We start from the raw sequence: 19,532 nt of genomic DNA, 5'->3' as shown, positions 1-19,532 counted from the left end.
GTGGAGGCTGGTGCTGCTCTGGGCCCAGGCACCACCTTGGTCATCGGATGGTGGTCAGTCATCATGAACCAACCCATCCCTCTGTCCCTTCCCCCGCCCTCCTACTCCCCGGCCCAGCCTCCTCACCTGCAGAACTGGCGAGAGTGATTCATGTTGGGACCCGCCTTAATGTTCCCTTTGTCAGGGTCATAGATAGTGGTGGCTCTGGCATAAGCCCCACCCAGGATGAAAACGAAGCCATTGAGGGTGACGGCGGGAGCATACTTGTTGTCTGCAAGGAGAGCGGAGCAGGCAGGCGGGCTAGTCAGGGCCCTCTGCCAGGCCCCCTCCCCTCCTCCATCCCAGCAGGACCTGCAGGGGACGGGAGCTGCAAAGACCTCCAACATCACTGGTTGGCCCGAGAACAAGGCTGGGGCCAGGAGACACCTGGCACGGACCAGCTTGCCCTTTGTCCAGGTAGTGGGAGCTTCAGCTGCACCTGAGCTGGGGCCTCCCCTCCCCTCCCACCCCCCTGGACTTGGGTGTGCAGAACCCCTGGGCTCAGCCTGCACTCTGGGTTTGGGAATATCGACGCCGACTAAAGCGATCAGGTGGGGCCACCGCCCCGATCCCGGGCCGAGGAGACAGCTGGTTCTCACCAATCATCGGGGACTCGATGAAGCTCCATGTGTTGGTCTGTGGAACGTAAGACTGGAGGACGCCTGCAGCTCGGCCCGCCTCGTTCACGCCCCCAAACACGTAGATCTTGCCTCCACACACTGTGGCCGCTGCCGAGTGCACTGCCTTGGGCAGAGGGGCCACCGCCTCCCATTGGTTGGTGATGGTGTCGTACCTGGCGAGCGAGGGGGAGAGCCAGGATGAGCGACGGGCCTCGCGCAGGGCAGGGCCCTCAGGCAAGGCAGCGGACACGGGGCAGCCCCACCACCCACTTCCTGCCCTCGGTGTAGCCCGAAATCACACAGTGGAGGGCGCTTGGGACGAATCACTCAAGGCCACCCAGGATCTAGCCCAAACCAGCCCTCTCAGCCTCCCTCTTGAACCTCAGGGGGGCTCTTGTCTGTCTGTGGAAACCTCTCTCAGCTCCCCAGCTTCCGGGCCTCTTCAGCCCTCTCTGTGCAGCTCAGTCCTACTCTTTCATTCAGCAGCCCGGCACTGGGCATCTCCTACATACCCAGCCCATGGGCTGGAAACTGGGGAAATAGTGGCCTCGACCAAGGAAGGAGGTGGGAACAGAAGGAGAGGTAAACTGATAAGGTTTAGCATGGATTGATGTCTCATTTCAGGGAGTCGCTGAGGATGCCTCAGGGTCTCTGGCTTGGGAAACTGGACAGAGGGGGCACTACTCTTGGGACAAGGAATCGAGGTTGGGAGAGTTTTGGGGAGGAGGATGGTTTTGGTTTTATTCATGGGAAGTTTAAAGTATCTGTGGGTAACAAATTGGGGACGTGCAGGGGCAGTTGGCATTTAGGTCTGGATTAAATATTCAGCTATGGGATCACGGGCACATAGATGGAAAATGAAGGCAAGGTAGTTCACAGGGAGCGTGTGGGGTGAGGATGGGCTGAGGACACTGGGGAGATGCCGGCCTGTATGAGGGGAGCTGAGAGGAGTCCAAGAGGAGCGGTGATGTCACAGGAGGCAAAGTGCAGCACGGAGGATGTGACAGGAGGTCAGGAAGTCCCCAGCAGGTCACTGGTGGTCATGTCAAGGGCACCATATGTGGAACGGGAGGTGCAGAGCTATTTGTGTACGGAGGAAGGAGCGGGAAGCCAGACTGTGGAGCTGGCTGGTGGAGACGTCTCTTGGATGAAACTTCGCTGGGGAGATGGGCAGAGAAGGTGGGACTCAGAAAGGACTATAGAGCTAAGAGGGGTTTTGCTGATAAATGTTTAAAAACCAGCTCTCCAAGGAAGAAAGTCCTGGTGTGTAGCATTTGCTGATTTCTGTAATGTAAATCCTCTCATCATGGCTGATTTCAAGCTACCAATGGGACATCACTGAATGTGGGGTTGGGAAGAGATGCCCAGTAGTGCCCCGGGATACAGAATCTCCCCCACATACAGATGCAGTGGACACATACAACCTCCAGGACATAGGCAGTAGTAAAATGTAGTAAAAAAATTAGACAGTGATGAGTTTTGAGTATGGATTACCTTTGTTTTTAAATAATTTAATTCTAAGTTTATATGACTTAAGTTTTAATAATCTCTGTAGCTAACAACTGACTTGCAGAGTTCCTGAAGATTTAACAGTGGGCTCTAATGAACCAGTATGAACCAGCTCCAGCACAGCATGGGTTTTATTTTCATTTGCGGGGGGGAGTTTTAATTGTGTTTACATGCTGATGGGAAGGAGCCCAAGTGGATAAGGAACGATGAACTATATATGAAAGAGAGGGGAGAGCTGATGATGGGTGGCTCCTGGTAGCTGGATGCAAATTGGATCCAGAGTAGACAGGGAAGTGGTGGCCATTTAGGCATGAGAGAGGAAGGCAAGGATGGCATGAGCATAAGGACATATGCAGGAGTGATGGCAGGAAATAGAGAGAGTTCTTGATTGATGGCTCCGTTTTCTCTGTGAAGCAGGAGTCAAGTATTGGAGGAGTCTGTGGGGTAAGAGCCTTGAGGAGAGAGGTGAAGATGGGAGACGCACGCTCTTGAGAGTGGGAGAAACGGCTGACAAGGGAAACACAAAAAAATGCCCTGCACCATGAGGATCCAGTAGAGGTTGGAGGACTTCAATACACAGTGGGGCCAACCTACAAGACTGTGGGATTTTCTCCACCAGCAATCAGCCCCCAGACAGCAGGCGTGGAGATGGTAAAGGGTAGGATTGAACAGGCTTGACCAGGTCTCTAGGATCCGTGGTGTAGGACAAAGTGGCAAAGTCAGAGGATGGAGAAGTGATGGAACATGAGTTCCAGGCAGGGCAGGGAAAACGTGAGAACAGACACAGTGGATGGCAAGAGTAGACTTGGCATTACGCAAATGGGCCACTGAGCCGGGATCTTTGAGGTCTTTCTTAGTGGGGCAGCTGTGTTTCTCAGTTGTTCCCTGAGGGCCACCCTCACAAGCATTCACTCTGGATCCTCCATCTACGGCTCACCACGCTGTTCACTGTTCTTTCGTGGGTTCTGGACCCAAGGCGGGGCCTCCGCCGTGGGCTTGCTGCACCACCACACTTGGGATTCTCCCAGCACACCTTTCCCGGGAAGCACACGGGGCCCACTTTTCCTCGTGAGCCTCCTTGGGGCATGAGTCATTGCATGGTCACAGCTCGGTGACCCAGGAAGATGGTCTCTCCTAGCTGGTGCCCCTGGCTGTGAGACGTCCAGCTCTGTACTTGCACAGACTCAGGATTTGAGAAGAAGCTCAAGTACCTGAAAGGGGAGCAGGGGCTGATTCAATTAAGCCCCAAACGAATGATACGTGGCTAACAGGCAATGGAACAAGTGCCTTTTGGGACAGTATCAGAAGTTCAGATATCTGTTTTTTAAGCTGATGTGGCGGAGATCCAAAGAGCTGCAGAAGGAGCTGGGAGACAGTGGAAGATTATGTGGCTGTTAGTCTTCAGGCTTTCGGTATAATGGCACACTCTGCCAAACGTGAATTTCTTGTTATTCCAGGTGGCTGATTGCCAAGCCACAAGCCCTCCCGTCAGCTCAATCTGTCAGCTTCCTGCTTGAGAAGGATATGCTAATGGCATGCAAATGACCCCGCCGAGTGCGGCGCTCTGCTATCATTTATCCAGTAACCACAGCTACTGCAATATATTGCTATAAAGTATTAGACCCAGTTATTTATATAATGATATAATACAGGTTTGTCTATTACACTGTTGTTTTAAACTATAATTATATAATCTTGCTCTAGTCCTGCAATACAGTAAGGTAATTATAATGCACCATACACCTCATTCATTATCAATATAAGAGCAATTTGTACCCTTAGTGCTTCCTGGGGAACAAAGTGTCCTCCTGTCTGTCCCCATTCCCCCAACCTTCCTGTCACCCTGAATTCTCATCATTGCCACTGTGTGGCACAGAAGTTGACTTGACCAAAGGGGGTCTAGCTATGCTCCTTGGCAAGCAGTGGGCACCCCTTCCATGTACCTTCCACCCAAGAGCCTTCAGGTCTGTGTCCTGTCCATACAAGGACGGCTGACAGATCCCAGTGGACTAGGGGAGGCCTCAGGGCACTGTGTCCTGGACTGCTCCTCCATCTCCTGGGTTCCCAGGGTGGTCTTGCCCATTCTGTGCCCCAGCTGATGTTTTGCAGCGGAACAAAGGCCTAGCCAGCTGCCGGGGCAGGCTGGTACAGGCTGCTCCTGGGCATTGGCGAACTGCTCCTGGGCCCAACAGGAATGGAGTTTGTTCCCCTTCTTTGTGCATTTGATCCTTGAACAAATCCCTGTATTTACCAACAAGTTTGCAAAATGAGTAATCAGCATCTTAGGAGATTAAAAATAGCTGACAAGAGCAAGACAGGATGACAGATCTAGCTCAGTTTACTCCTACATAGAAAATGTCTCATTTTCGTGTGTTTATAGTGGATCACAAACGAGTGGAACCTGGTGCTTCTGGAAAGCTTGGAGAGTGATGGGTGTGCAGTGGGTCCCACCGAAGGCTGTCGGCATCAGGGCTGAAGCAGGTTCAACAGGAGTATTAATATCTTCATAATCACACGGGGATTTCCCATTATCTTCAAATCAATATGACAATTAAACGTTGTTACTGTGCCATCTCTGAGCTCCACTTGGGGGAGTTAAAAGCCCACGGTGAAAATCCAGAGCCTGTCTCACTCTGAAACCATCTTTGCCGTAACATTTATCAAGTGTCCAATTAGCCATCGAGGGAAAACTACAAACTGAGGGGTTTGTGTGGCTCTACAGGCGAGAAGCTGTCACATGGGAAGATGTGCTTTTCATGGCAGCTGATGATGGGGGCCGGGGTGGGGGTGGGGCAAGGTGCGGGAAGAATGTGGGAAAAGGGCTCCAGTGACCTTAGCCGTGACCCCCCTGGGTTGGAATTTGGGGCCAGTTCAGCCTAACTTGTCACTCTCTGGGGCACTAGATTCTCCAAAAGCAGGACTGCCCTGCAGTTTCCCCCCATCCTGCTGCTGACTCACAAAGCTGTCTGAGCTCTTTCTGCAGTTTCTCTCCAAGGTGTCCATTCTCTGCATGATCCATTTCCCCGTCTCGAAGGAAAAGACTGTTTCCACCCAGAGAAGCGCCTGCCTCCAGCCTATTCCCCTCCTGCCTACACATGATCCCTCCACTAGGTGCGGCCAGCTTTAAAGGGCCGAGATGAGGAAGCCAGCCTGGAGCTTCCAGCAGAGGGCAGGCTTTATACACATGACTTAACATTCTCTTCTAGAGAATTCTAGAGGGTTGGCCAGGCCTGTGTGCAGTGACCCTTCTCTGGGTTGCATGCAGATTTCCTTGGATGTGTGGGAGGCAGGGAGGAAGGGAGCTCCCCCGTGTGTCACCTCCACTTGGCAGGAACATGAAGGCACAGCCACTGGCACGGTGCACATTTGGACCATTGGTTCCAGCTTAGCCCTACATCCCAGCCAGTCACTGGGCTGCTACTTCCGGTCCCAGTAAGTTCCCTAACTGCCTGGTCAGAGCATCCTAGCCCATCCTGTGTTTTTGCACCGTTTGCTCTCATGCCTCCAGCTTGTCAGACCCCCTGAATGGGACAAGAGTGTCCCGTCTCGGTGGCTGGGCAGTTGTTACCCTTCTTGCTTCTACTCCACCATCAGGACTTCCCTGGTGGTGCAGTGGTTAAGAATCCGCCTGCCAATGCAGGGGACCACGGGCTCGACCCCTGGCTTGAGAAGATCCCACATGCTGCGGAGCAACTAAGCCCACGCACCACAACTACTGAGCCTGTGCTCTAGAGCCCGCGAGCCACAACTGCTGAGCCCATGAGCCACAACTACTGAAGCCCCCATGCCTAGAGCTTGTGCTCCACAACGAAAGAATCCACCTCAATGAGAAGCCCGCGCACCGCAACAAAGAGTAGACCCCGCTGGCCACAACTAGAGAAAGCCCGCGCACAGCAGCGAAGACCCAACACAGCCATCAATAAACAAATAAATAAATAAAAGTCCAGTCTCCAGTGGGTCTTAATTGGGTGGGGTTTGGGGAGGAGGAGTGATGTGCTTTTAGCTCTCGGGGGATGTCAGAGGATGCCCCTGTCGTGACTGTGGCCTCCTTACCTCTCCACGTGGTCCACATTGCCTGCCACGCCAAGTCCCCCGAGGGTATAAATCTTCCCATCATAGACAAGGCTATTGTGCCGACAGCGGGGGACCGTCATCCTGGAGACGAGGTTCCAGTTATCGAGCAGGGACATGTAGCACCAGACATCGGCCAGCGTCACCCCTGATTCCATCCCACCTGTGGGCAGTATGGGAGGTCCAGAGAGTGGGCAGGGAGTGAGGAAGGGTCCCAGGCTGGGCAGGCACAGCCCCGGGGGCAGGAGGAGAAGGCTTCCCCTGCAAAGTAGACACTTGTGGCCTTGGCCTTCCTTAACCCTGGTGTGGGGAGAGGCCCCCTGGGGAAGTCTGTGCCCGGTCCCCAGCCCAGCCCTGAGGGGCCTCACCTGAAAGGTAGATGTTGTCCCCGGCACTCACTACGCTGAAGAACTCGCGGTCATAGAAAGGCAGTGAGGCCAGGGGGTACCACTTGTTGTTCTGCGGGTTCCAGCAGGTGACGGCCACCAGCGAGCGCTGGGTCATCCCCACCATCTGACGGCCCCCAACCAAAACGATGACCTCGGCCACACCTGCAGGGATACAGATGGGCACCCTTGGGATAGCCTGACACTGTGTCAGCATCTGTGCCTGGCGCCTCCTTGGGGGACCACCCAGAGTTGGGCTGACGGCGTGGCGCCTGCCTTTGGGGGCTCGGGGCGTATCCCGCCATACCTGCTGAGAGGCGGGGCCGTGTTCGGGGCGTCTGCATCTCCTGGCGGGCATGTGGCAGCATGTGGTAGCGTTTGGCCTCGTTGACCAGGTCCCGACACGCTTCCGATGACTTGATCAGCTCCTCGTTGTCAACCACGTTGAGCAGGTAGCTGGGGTGGATGAAGGGGAGGCGGACCACGGCCAGGAGCTCCGCCGAGTACTGTGGGGTCAAGGGGGCATGGGGTCTTCTTAGATCATAAGGTGGCGCCACCTCTTGTGAGGCGTGTTGAGAAGGAAGAAGGGAGAGGTGTGGGACTAGGCAAAAGGGGTAATTCGAGTGTGCATTTGGCTTGGGAGTGTCGACACTGCTCACCCCGGCCTAGGCAGAGCTGACGGGCGCTCCCGGCAGCAGGAGGTGAGGAGGGAAGGAAGGGGGTGGTCTGGCGTGCTGTGGCTGACCCTGGGGTGGGCCACCCATCGGTCTCTTGAGCACCTTCTCCCTGCCTCCACCCAGGTCGCGGGCCTCTGCTTCACACCAGGCTGCCGGGGACTGAAATGAGGATCCTGATCCTTGATGAGGTGGGGCAGGAGCTCAGGAAGAGGTGGGAGGGCCCAGGAGAGCTGACGGTGATCATCGAGCTTGCGAGTCAGAACCGTCAGAACCTGTGCCTCCCCATCGCCGGCAAGCCCCTTTCGTGGCATCCACTGGACCCCCTCACCTGCATCAAAGGCTTTTCATGGACTGATGTGAATCTCCCTCTTGTCTGGCAAACTCTGTGCTCATCACTCTATTTTAGTTTCATCCAACAATTAATCGGTGACCCCTCTTTGCCGCCCATTGAGTGTGCTATTGGGGGTGCAAAGACCAATAAGACCTGGTCCCTGACCTCCAGGTATACACAGTTTAAGGGTGGGGAAGGGATCCATCACATAAAAGGACTCTTCCCACAGCAAGAGTCTAGTTAGGGGTTGTGGGAGTGCAGGAGAGGACGCTCCCCAGAGTGGGTGCCATCTGAGCCTGGTGTGGAAGGATTGCCAACTTTTCCAGGCCTAAGGCGGACTGGGGGTGGGGGAGGGGGAGAGATTCAAAGCACACACAGAGGCATCGGAGTGTGAAAGAGAGTGTTGCATTTGGGGGACTCTATGGGGTTGGATGCAGGAGGCTTCTGCTGGGCGTTGGGCAGCAGACAGGGAGAAATGAGACTGGAGAGGTCAGCTAGGCACTGGCCTCCGCTGACCTCCTGCCTTGTCTGCCAAGGGCTGTGTAGTGTTTCCTGCAGGGTGGATGGGAGCACTCATGAGGGGTTTTAAACAGAGGAATTACAGGACCAGACATGCTCCTAGGAAGACCACGAGGCTGCAGGGTGGGAATGAATTTGGAAGGAGGAGACTGAAGGCGGGGAAACCTCTCAGGAGACGACTGCAGTCATCCTGGTGAGATCAGGGGCCTTGAATGGGGAGAGAGAGAAGCTGGCTCTCGTAAGAGGAGGCACAAGTGGCAGTGGTGTGTGGCCAAGTGGAGGTGGAAGGTGTGGGAGGACTCTCAACTTCTGCCATGGGTAATGGGCAGAACTGGAATAAGGAACACAACAAGATGTGTAGGTCTGGGGGTTTATGAATTAGAGGGGCTTGGGGGACATGGGCTGGAGGTGTCCAGTAGACAGTCAAAGGCAGAGGTCTGGGCTGGAGACAGATTTGGGAATTGTGGTGGATGGTGGTGGTCATTACTACAGCCACCCAACCTGACTTCCTTTCTCTGAAAATGAATCTTGCCCCGTCCCCGCCTGATCAGTCAGAGGACCGCCTTCTCCTGCGCCCAGTGGCTGGGGCAGGGGTGGAGAGCCATGTCTGCGTCCTGTATCCACCCAAGGCTGTGGATGCCCGCGTCCGCCCCCTCCCTCCCTCCCTCATGCCTCTTCTTGTTCCACACGCAACAAAGTAGCCCCTGTCTCGTGTCACTCAGCTGCCTCAGCTCGTTCTGGGCTCCCGCCTCCCTGACTCCGTCCTCCCATTTGCTGCTCTCTGGGGGGCCTCTGAGCTCTCCTGAGAGCTACCTGTGTGTCTGCACTAATGGCCAGGGGCTCCTCACATGTTAGAACCAAGGTAATTCCGCTCTAAGCAAGGCCGTCGGCCGGAGATCCTGCTGGGCTGTGCTCGATTTCCTGTAACTCAGGGGCCCTCCTGCGGACCCTGCTCTCTTTTCCTTCCACCCTGGGCTCCGGCTCTGATTTCTTCAGCTGTCCCCTCTGAGGGACTCACCCTCCCTCCCATCAGGCGAGCAGTGGTTTCCGCTTGGTCCAGGTGCTCTCCACCCTCTCAACAGCCCGAGCACAGGTGGGGCTCCTGCTGCTGGGTCTGAGCTCACGGGAGCCCAGGGCACCCTGGCTCAGGCACACACTTCTCTCCCTGCAGGGCCCTGGCCCTGTGGCCTCTCGGTTGGCTTGGGTCTCTGTCAGGTGTAATGCCAGCCCTAGAGAACCCTCTAGTGCCTGATTTCTCATCTCTCATCCCCCTTCACCTCTCTGCACCCACGGGAGCTGGTCCAGCCTCCCTACCCGGGCCTGCTGGCTCTCAGATGCTCCCACTGCTGGTCAGACCAGGCAGCCCTGGCTCCTCTAACTTCCTGGCACCCTTTGCTCCAGACACCATCCCTGTACTGTGAGGGAGAAGGGGCAAGCCGGGTGGGGGTGGGGCAGGCCCTACCTGCGCACGGGACACGGGGTCCTTCTTGATCCACTTGATGACAGTCTCGTACACTAGCTCCTCGGCCTTGGTGTTGAGGCTGTCATTGGCGATGTAGGCAATGAAGTCATCCTTGGAGATGTTTAGGATCTCCTCCTGGGTCGCCACCTCGGGGAAGATCTGCAGCGCAAAGGCCTTGGCCATGTGGTAGAGCTCGCTGCACTGCATGGCCTCGGCCATGGCCAGCACCCCCAGGCAGTTGCTGGCCGTCAGCTGCTTCTCTGGGGGCAAGAGCATAGGACGGGACCACTGACTGCAGGGCCCTGGAAGGGGTCGCCGCCCGTCCCCATCGCCTGTCACTCTGGATCCCTCTCTGAGCTCATGTCTTTGTGACCTGCCTTCAGCCTTCAGAGTCCCCACAGCCCATTTCCTGTGTTCCTGGATCTTCAGATCCATTTTCTGGCTTTTTCTCTGCCCCGTCTCATGCTGACTTCCCCGGGGCCTCCCTCTGCTCCTGCAGGTCCCGGCAGAAGGGCCGAGACTGAGGTATGGAGTGTCAGTGCCAGGCTCGGACCTTTTTCAGTGCCTGTGAGTGGAAGAGGCCTGGGCTTGGGGGGGGGTCACACTGAGGCTTATGGTGTCTGCCATAATTGTGACAGGCACGTCTGGGGTCACAGCCTTCTACTTTAGAGTCATGACAGCAGTAACACCCCTTATAAGCCCACCCACCAACTCCCATGGGTCTCGGCCTCACCCACCCTGACCTCCAGACCTGGGGTCAGTCTGGCCAGAGCTCCTGAGATCCGACTAATGGTTATTCTAGTCTAGACGTGTCTGGGTCCCAGGAGGCCCATCACTTTTGTGGGCCCAACTCAGGAGCTGTGGTTCCTGACTCTTCTAGATGGCTCATTCCCCCAAGGTCACGTCTCAGGTCCCTGGCCATCCCCACCTGGCCTGCTCCCATCCCCGCCTCTCTCATTCCACACTCAGGCCGGTTCTGGTGACTCCTGTCTCTGCCCCTCCCTCTCCCTGCTCTCACCAAACTGGGCAGCTCCAAACTGTAAAGTGAGTGTGTTCTCTGGGTTGGGTCTAATAGAAGCAAGTTGGTTCAGTGTTTAGAGAGCAGGGCTGTGAGGCCAGGGCACAGGCTCCCCATGAACAGACCATTCACACAGGCTTCTCGGTCCATTTGTCCTCACAAGGCTGCCCGGGGTCCCGGTGTGGCCTTTCCGGCCCTCAGAGGAGCCGATGCAGAGAACATCTCTGTCCGCCGGTGAGCAGAGGCCTTTGTGCACAGTTACCCGAATTATCACCTTAAAACTGCTGTGGAATCCAGCTACAGCCTGAGGCGGTCTGGCTGGGCACACACAGCCCTTCCCTCTCAGTCGTTGCTGTTTTTGAACTGTTTGCACATCAGCACTGTTCCCTGCGGCTCACCGAGAAAGGACACGCAGACTTTGCAGAAGGTGTGGAACTGGAACTTGCTGGCTGCCTCTAGCAGGGTCTTGGCGTTGGCAGAGTCGATGACCAGGGAGCCCGTGTAGACAAACTCCAGCAGCAGCTCAAGGACGTCGGCCTGCAGGTTGGACAGGACGAGCTCCAGCTTCTCCCGGCCGCACTGGCTGCCATCTTGCACCGACCTAGGCACAGAGACCAGGGTGTCCTTACCTGCCGCCCTGCGGCCACGGCGCCGCCTCCTCACAGGGCTAGGTCTCCCTGCACACCTCGGTCACGCCCTTCATTTTAGGGACACAGCAATGACACACCTGAACCTAGCGACCTTACACGGGATCTGAAAGAGAAGAGTCTGACCAGAGACGCCCAGAAGAACAGAAAACCCTGCTTATCACTACTCGGCATGTCCATGCAAAAAAAGATGCAAATCAAAAAGCATGAGCTGTGGATGGGGACGAGGACCAAGACTGGCCTCAAAGGGAAACAATACGGTTCGGCTCCACTGCTGGCCCCTGCGTCTCCGCCAAACAAAATGTGGCCGGCAGGTCCCGGGTCGCGGGGCCCATCTGCCTCCAGCAGGAGAGTCTCCAGCATGACTGAGGCTCCCAAACGCCTGTGATCGCAGCCAATCCCTTGATTGCCTTGAAGACGGAGGGCCCCAAGCCGTCCCGGAACCCTGACTCCAACCCCACCTCTTTCCAAAAACATATTGTTTCCTTTTAGGCATGGAAAGGAAGCCCTTCATGACATTGCTTGGAAACTGAGGACGAGACGAGATAGACGGACAGAATGGTTAGAGCCAGGAGGAGGGGAGGGAGAACAACCAAGGACTTCCGCCACAGACAGCCAGCAGCCATGACCTAGGACCTGGCCCGGGGCGGGGCCTCCTGCCACATGGAACACGGGGTCAGAGGTCAGAGTGGCCTGCGTGTAGAGTGTGCATCGGGCTTGTGAACTGGGGGGAGCAGGGGAGGGACACAGATATATAAATATATTTATATCTGGTGTCTACAGAAATACAAAACCATTGCAAAGGCTCCTAAGGCCTGGCAGCCGCGCCCTAAAGCTGGACCTGGAAGGAAACAGATAAGATGAAGCAAAAATAACACCAATCGAGAAGTGACCAAGAGGAGAAACACCCAGAGAGTTAAGAGGGAGGCAGGGTTCTCAGAGGTGATCGGCTTGGCACGCGGTCTCGGCTGCTCTGACCTGTCCTGCTTCCCGCACTGAGCCTGGTCCTGCCCGGGGGGCTGGGTTCAGCCACGTGCTGGGAAATGACCTCTGCGTTCCTGGCCCTGCCTCCCCACCCTGTCCTGAGGAGGCCAGGGGCCGAGACTCTTGTGACTGGTCCCTTGGGTGCACCTGTGGCTGGCAGTGGGAGTGTGCTGGTGTCCGGCGGGTGAACAGGCTGGCCCCAGAGAGAGGCCAACTCCCATGTAAGCAGGGAGTTAGGGGACCTGGGTGCCTCAGCTCTGCCACCGACAGGCAGGCAGCCTTGGTCTCTCTGGCCCTCAGGCTCCTTATCTGCAAAACAGAGGACTGAACTGGATGAGGTCCAAAGTCCCATAGAGTTCAAGTGACAGAGGCTGGAAAATACCTTCCCGGGAGACTCTGCTCTACACAACAGAACCTGAAATGCCACCGTTTGAGCAACATTCTCTCTGGTTAGGCACTGGCCTCCCACGGCCTTTACAATACAAATATGACCTGGCAGGGAACAGGTGAAGCACTGAGCCAGCGTCCAGGCCCCCCTCCCAGGGGTGCCACTCCGCACCTCCATGTAGGATGGCTCATCTGACCAGGGCCCTGAAGGCTTCATTCTGCCTTGAGCCCTGGGCAGGGCCAGAAAGCTGAGCGGAAAGGTACAGGCTAAACAGAGGGTCTGAGCAGAGCCCCTTCTCAAACCCATAGATGTACACAGTGTGTGTGAGTTTTAAAGTGTCTTAACACACCTAGTGTTCTCCTGTTTGGATGGAGTCCCATGCTTGGGTGACTTTGTTAAGTATAAAAATGGTTTATTATGTGATCACTTGAAACCACAGACGTTCTCCACACCCCAGGCCTCCGGGGCCATCTGGTCAACCTCTTACTCTACTCTGCCTTCCTTCCTACCTGCCACTCTCTGGACTGCACACCCTCACCCCCACGCCCTTCATGCTCTGCAGAGGTCACATTGGGCCACAGCCAGGGCAGGGCTGATGAGACGAAAGTAGGGCTGCTCCCCTTCTCCCAAGGCTCACAGCCACTGCTGCCTCCCCCTCTGGCCAGCACTCCAGTCTCCCTACGAGTCCTCAGCACAAAATCAGTGAAGAGCTGAGGTGCGACTTTAGGATGTGCAGATATATAAATATATCTGCATGCACGCACTGAAATGCATGTGACATGTGACCCCGAGAACCAAGGAACAACCCTGTGAGGAGGGGTGTTGGGTAGATGGAAGGCCAGCGGAGCCCCCGGCCCTGAGTTATAGGTCTGATGGGACCTGCATGGCTGCACTTGTGGGGAGATGTTGTCTTGCCCAGAGTCTGAGCCAGGGAGAGGGTCCTGGGGACAAGGTGATGCTCGCATGGCTAGGAGCCAAGGGGTTGCTTGGGGAGGCTCAGGGGATGTCAACCATTGCAGGTTCTGTCCAGGGTTGAAGAGGACTGCTGTTCCTGTGATGCTCGGCTGAGGCTCTGCTCCTCCAGAACCCCCACTTCCCATGGGGGCAACCTGTGGAGAGGAGGGGGCCACTGGGCAACCTGTGGGGAGTGGCTGGAGGCCCCTGGGGCCAGATGCCAGACACTGTGAGCTGACTGACCATTCCTCTCGGAATGAGGAGCTCTTGGGGACGGGATGGAGACTTTGTCACATGACTGAGGTCAAGATCTGGAGGAAGAGAGGCCCCCGACAGTGAGGCCTCGTGCAGCTCCCCTGCACAGGCATGTTTACGGTCCACACAGGCATTCTTGTGTGGCTGGACAGCTGTGGGGGCAGAGGGAGGCCAGTGGCCACTCTCCAACCCTGACCATCAGACTGTCTTGGGACGGGACCTCTGTGCTCCTTAGACCTCTTCCCTCTGAGCAAGGACCCCCTGGGAGGTATCGCCCTTGATAGGTGGCCCTGGTCACCAGTGGGGAGTTGTGTCCTCCCAAGATAACCATTCTGTCCCTCTCTTGAGCTGGCTCTGGGGGTCTGGGCATCCCATTTCTCTCAGCCCCATGGAGTATCTGGGGAGCTGCTGGGCAATCGGGGTCATGATATGACCTTGGAGAAGGGGGAGCAGGGCAGGATCAGGCAGCCTTAGCCTTATGAGGGTGGGCCTCTGGACCTGACAATTGGGGGTCGGAGCATGGGAGTGAGGGTCAGGCTGGAGCTGCCCAGTCCACACAGGGCCTCCAGGTTCTATCAGAAAACTAAAACTTCCTGGGGTCACCTTATCCCAAGATGGGGTGTGTCTCTAAGGTGTGGGACACAGCCTCTGCTTGGCAAGCCCAAGTCTGTGGATGTGCTGGGAATGCCTCAGCCCCAATATTAGGATGTTTGCGACCCCACCATTAACAATCCACTCACACACCTCAGTGATCAGATGCTTTCATTTTGCAAGCTGGACCTGGAACTGTTGGGGCAGTGGTGGGTGGGGACAGTCACGGAGCAGGGATGAACGTGGATGGTACCCTGCTCTTCTCAGGAGGGTGAGCTCACCCTCCTGACGTGATGCCCACCCTGCCCCACAGAGAGGCACTCAAGCGTGTCATCAGCTCCAGGGCACAGACACAAGCACACACCAGACTCATTGGGTCTGAGGACTTTCCTGGCAATAAGTCTGGCTCATGTCATTCTGCCAGCATTAGGGATGTGTGACTATCTGCTCTTCTAGTCACACTGCTCTATTCTCCCAGAAAAGGGGGCAGACTGCCACCCACAAATGCCCAGCGTCTCAGGGAAGGAGGGCAAAGGCATATGGCTTGACTACTGCGTTAACGTCTGTTGGGCTCCCCTACATCCCGGGTGTGTGCCACTCAATTAGAGAGATTCTTTTAGCTTCCTCTGGAGAGGGAGCTGGAGCGAGAAGCCCAGAGTCTACACATGGGGCTTGTGAAAATCAACCTGCACAAAATCAGTTTGTCCATCTGTTTTCATTTACTATGAAAAGAGGATATAGTTCAAACACGTCGGTGGCTCCAACAGGCTTAGCAAGATGAGGGTTTCCGCTGGAAGGTAGAATGCCAGGTCTCTGTCCCATCTTGTGGGACCAGGGGGCAGTGCTCCTCTGGGGCTGAACATTTCCTCCCACACTCTTGGCAGGGAGGGCAGTGTCCCTGCTGTCTCTAAAGAAGAACAGTCTCGTCCCCTCTGATAGGGCCTGCAGCCCACCCAGCCAGTGAGGGCAGCCAGTGCCCCTGGTGGCACCAACCATCCCCCAGAGCTCCTTGGCTCCTGGAGGACAAGTGAAGGGACTTCTCCTCTATGATCCCAAAGAGAAAGTCCAGGGCAGACCTAGGTCCTGCTTGCTGGGGTTGAGAAGTGACTCTTGTGACTTGGGGACTGCATCCCCAGGACCCCACTAGGTCTAGTCTGCTCAAACCTATCTTCCTTCTTTCCTGAAACCTGGAAGGAGGCTCAGCCCACAGTCTTCTCCTCCACTCAGTCCTCCCGGGGCTCCCCCTCCAGCCGGGATGCAGGTGAGGCCTGGTTGTTACGCAGCACTAGCCTTCACATTATCCAAAGACGGAGCTGCAGCTCCTTTTCCTGCCAGGTTTTCAACCTGATTCATAGGGACTCAGATGGGGCAACTGATGGATGATGGGGCAGCCCAGCTGTCTCAGTCTGGGCTTTGCTTTGAGCTTCCCCATGGCCTCATGCGCTCTTCTCCTGGCCTCTTCGAGCCCCTTCCAGCCCTCACTCCAGGGGACCCGGCCCCTCCTGGGTGTGAGGGAGAGGTTCTGCCACTTAGGTACCTGTCTCAGGGGGGGATTGTGTCTTCTCTTGGGCAGATCCTGTGGCCAGTTTACAAGTGTTTCTAATAGATACACACATGTGTACGAGTACACACACACACACTCTGCGTCCCTTTTCCTTGCATATCTGTCTACACTGTCAACACTGAGATTTTATTTCCCTTCCTTACAAACTTTGTGCACAAACAAAAAGTGCAGTTTTGTTCTTCCCTGGGTTAGCAAATGGATGATGGTAAGAGCATGAGCTTTGGAGTCAGACCCCAGTTCAGACCCCAGACAGTGCTCATCTAGGCCCCCACGAAGGTAAGGACCAGCGTGTCATGTCCCACAGATCGTCCCCACACCCTCTGCTTGTGTTAGTGCAGCTGCCTGAGAGGGAAGACCCTGCCTGGGGTTCGGCGGGCCCAGGGCCCCATCTCCCCTGCTGGGCCAATTGGGCCACTGCCCATTACGTCTCCAGGGTCACAGGTTTGGAGGCTCCACAGTCTCGAGGAGACTGAAGTGACGTGCAACATCAGCTGCTCCCCGATCACTAAGAATGTGAAATTCTTGAGGATTTTCCACGGCCGGAAGGGAAATCACCTTCCGGAAGAGAGTCTGCTTTCCTCCCCATGGAAGGAATCTGTTTGCAGCTATCGGCAGGGATGGTGACGTGTGCTCATGGTTAGGATGAGAGGAGTAAAATTTAAATTGGCTGCAAATTAAGCTTGTGATTTTGAACTGAAGGGGCACCTTGGGGCTCTGCTGTGGCCACCTCTCCCGCTGAGTGACCCTCCTGTACGCTGAAGACACAGCCCTGTCTCCGCAGACCTCAGACCTCTCTGGGTTCAGATCCATCCGTCTGGCTGCCTACCAGGTGTCTCTACTTGGGTATCTTCAGGCTGCTAAAACTCGACATGCCAAACGCTCAATGCATCACCTCCCCCAAGCTCTCCCCTGACCTTGGTCCATGGACCTGCCTGTCTGTGACTTTGTCCTTCTCATGTCCCCGTGCTTGCACTGGGGAAGCCCTGCCCATCCCCTCACTGTCACCCTGGGATGTCAGAGCAGGAAGGAAACCTGGACATCATTTGAACCAACCTCCTCTATTACAGATGAGAAAACCCGAGGCCTGAGGGAGAGGACGTGACTTGCTTGGGGGTCATAGGATGAGTGGCAGAGTCAGATGTAGAACCCAGGTGTCCCAGCTCCCAAGAGGCTGCCCTCTCTCCTCGGGCGACTGCCTCTCAGCCCCTGCACCCATCTTTTCCCGTTAGGGTTACTGAGGCATATCCTGCAGTTCTTCTGCCTGAAGGTGGGCATCCCCACTCCACTTACCCTGACGGCCTCCACACCCTCAGACTGAGCCCAGGGCCCTAGCCTGGAGGTCAGGGCCTGTCTGCCCATGCCAACCTAGCTCAACCTATCTCTGAGAAGGCCATCTTCCCATCCCCACTGCTCATGACTGTCTCTGTCCTCAATTTTTTATTCCAGGCAACCCATCCCTTGCCTGGAATATTCTAAAACATTCCAGAATGTTCCTCGCATTCCAGAACATTCCCCACAACCCATCCTTTGCCTGGAATGTTCGTCCTCCTTCTTTTTGGTCTGTCCAAGAAGCGTTCACTACTTTGGGTTCCCAGCTAGTGGTATCTCTTCTCTGTTGTGTGCAAGGTTTTGGTTTACATGTTAGGTCTCTGAAGACAGTCAAAGAGCTCCTGTGCTCCCTTGCCCACATCTTTCTAGCCCAGGGCTGGGCCATCGCTCAGTACCAACCTGTCCCTGCATCCTGCCACCTCTGTGCTCTCCAACTGATCTGGGTCAGGGACCAAGGCCTAAGGTGCCACATCTGCAATCCAGTGGCCAGTTGCTGGTCACCGTCGGTTGAGAATTTGCCAAGAGTGGCAGCACAAAGCCCTCCCTTGGCCTGAAGAGGCCACTGGCCGTGCCCCTTCACCCCAGAGCTCATGCCCCTGACCCCTGTGCTTGGACAGAGAGAACCCAAGCACTGGGGGTGGGAGACCCGAGCTGTCCGTGAGACTGGAAGTCACAAAGAGGCTGCCCCTTCCTGCGTGGCTGGGGCCAGCGCGGCTCGGCGGGGCTCGCACCCCGGGCAGCTCAGCTCTAAGTGAAAGGACACAACAGATTGGAGAGGAGATGCCAGCCAGTGTGCCATCCTGAAACAAAACACAGTCACTCTGGGGTTAGTTGGCAAGTCCAAACACAGCATTGGGAAGCAAGCAGAGGTCCTGTCCTCCCACTCTGAGCATAGTCCCGGCTCAGCGTCTGCCCCGGAGAGGCTGCAAGGCAAAATGAGCAGCGGCATTAATCTGCTGATGGGTGAGAGAAACAGGAGCGTTACCCTGGGCTGGCCCCCTCGGCTGCTCTCCCTCACTAAGGCGCTAGAAGGTGGCCCCTAACGTCTTTGCAAGGGTATGAAGCAGACAAATTAAAAAATCAACATAATGGAAAAAAAGAAAGATGCTCATGCACCATTAAGACTCATTCAGGTAGAAATAGCCAGGGCAGAGGGCAGAGGGGAGGGGAGCGAAGGCTGAGAGAGACCGTGTTTAGGACACACCTGGTCTGTGCTCAGATAGCGCTGGTTTTAGGCTCCGAGTACAAGTATCAGGACATGCAGCGTGAATGAGGCTTTAGCTACAAGTCAATTCTCCCCGACTCTGGCTGGGGAAAAGCGACCCCTTGGGTGCCTCGTGCTCCTCGGTGGGGGATGGTCTGGTCGATGTGCTTTCCTGGCATTAAGTTCACTATCGACAGCAGTGACGATGGTGCTGGGGACACGTGCTGGCCCAGTGGGGGCAGCGTGCAAGTGGTCCCTTAAAGTGGAGTCTGCAGTCCTCCTAATCTCAGGGAGGGCTTGTGAGCCACTGAGAAAGCAGGATCCTCGGGGGGTGGGGCAGGGTGTTGTCTACTGCTGGCAGAGGCCCCTGGAGACCAGCAAAGCTGTGTGGGCTGGGCTGGGGGCAGTGGCTGCTCTGAGGCTGTGTGTGAGAGGGCACTGGGGGGGAGGAGGGGGTAGAGGAGAGATGGCTACTGGCTCTGTGACAGGGAGTCACGCTTCAGGAACCTGCAAGAGAGGGGAGGAGAAAAGCGACACAAAAGCGTCCTACAAAGGAACAGACCCGACCACAGCTGGAAGGAAGGCAAACCTTTGAATCAGGTCCTTGAAATACAAGCTGCAGGAAGCTAGAACATTTTGGTGGACTTCAAACTCTCTGCCTTCAACAACAATTTTCAGGTCTGTAAACGCTTTCGCTCTGCGCTGCTGGTTCAATTCCTTCAACATTTCTGCAGAACAGAGAAGACAGACAGGGCCAGGTTCCCATTAAGAGTGTTTTTTTTTTTTAATTAAAAATTTTTTTTCAAGAAGTAGAGAAATAGGAGAATACTTGACACTGTTTCTTGGCAAGACTGGCTCAACACTGACAGTCAAAAGAAGTCACAAACATAACGCGTAAACAAGCAGCAACTGGGAGGGGCTACGTAACCAGAGGAATAACGACTTTCAAAAGCAAAAAAACAAATACAGAAAAATGAAACAAAC

At 55.7% G+C, this 19,532-nt stretch overlaps 1 protein-coding gene across 1 annotated transcript in view; it reads right to left on the bottom strand.

Annotated features, from left to right (window-relative positions):
* KLHL29 (kelch like family member 29) overlaps positions 1 to 19,532 on the bottom strand; it is a 320,144-nt gene that overhangs the window by 4,754 nt on the left and 295,858 nt on the right. The window contains exons 6-13 of the mRNA XM_007455490.1: positions 19,138 to 19,276; positions 11,031 to 11,233; positions 9,615 to 9,874; positions 6,933 to 7,131; positions 6,608 to 6,790; positions 6,222 to 6,402; positions 639 to 832; positions 127 to 271 (exon numbers count right to left, since the gene is read on the bottom strand). Of these exons, the coding sequence (XP_007455552.1) occupies positions 127 to 271; positions 639 to 832; positions 6,222 to 6,402; positions 6,608 to 6,790; positions 6,933 to 7,131; positions 9,615 to 9,874; positions 11,031 to 11,233; positions 19,138 to 19,276 (1,504 nt within the window). The remainder of the gene's footprint in view (positions 1 to 126; positions 272 to 638; positions 833 to 6,221; positions 6,403 to 6,607; positions 6,791 to 6,932; positions 7,132 to 9,614; positions 9,875 to 11,030; positions 11,234 to 19,137; positions 19,277 to 19,532) is intronic.

The sequence above is a fragment of the Lipotes vexillifer genome, unplaced genomic scaffold, assembly GCF_000442215.2.
Source record: "Lipotes vexillifer unplaced genomic scaffold, Lipotes_vexillifer_v1.1 scaffold131, whole genome shotgun sequence".
Taxonomy (NCBI): Eukaryota; Metazoa; Chordata; class Mammalia; order Artiodactyla; family Lipotidae; genus Lipotes; species Lipotes vexillifer.
Note: the sequence above shows the minus strand (reverse complement) of the source record. Positions and strands in the feature narration are given on the sequence as shown.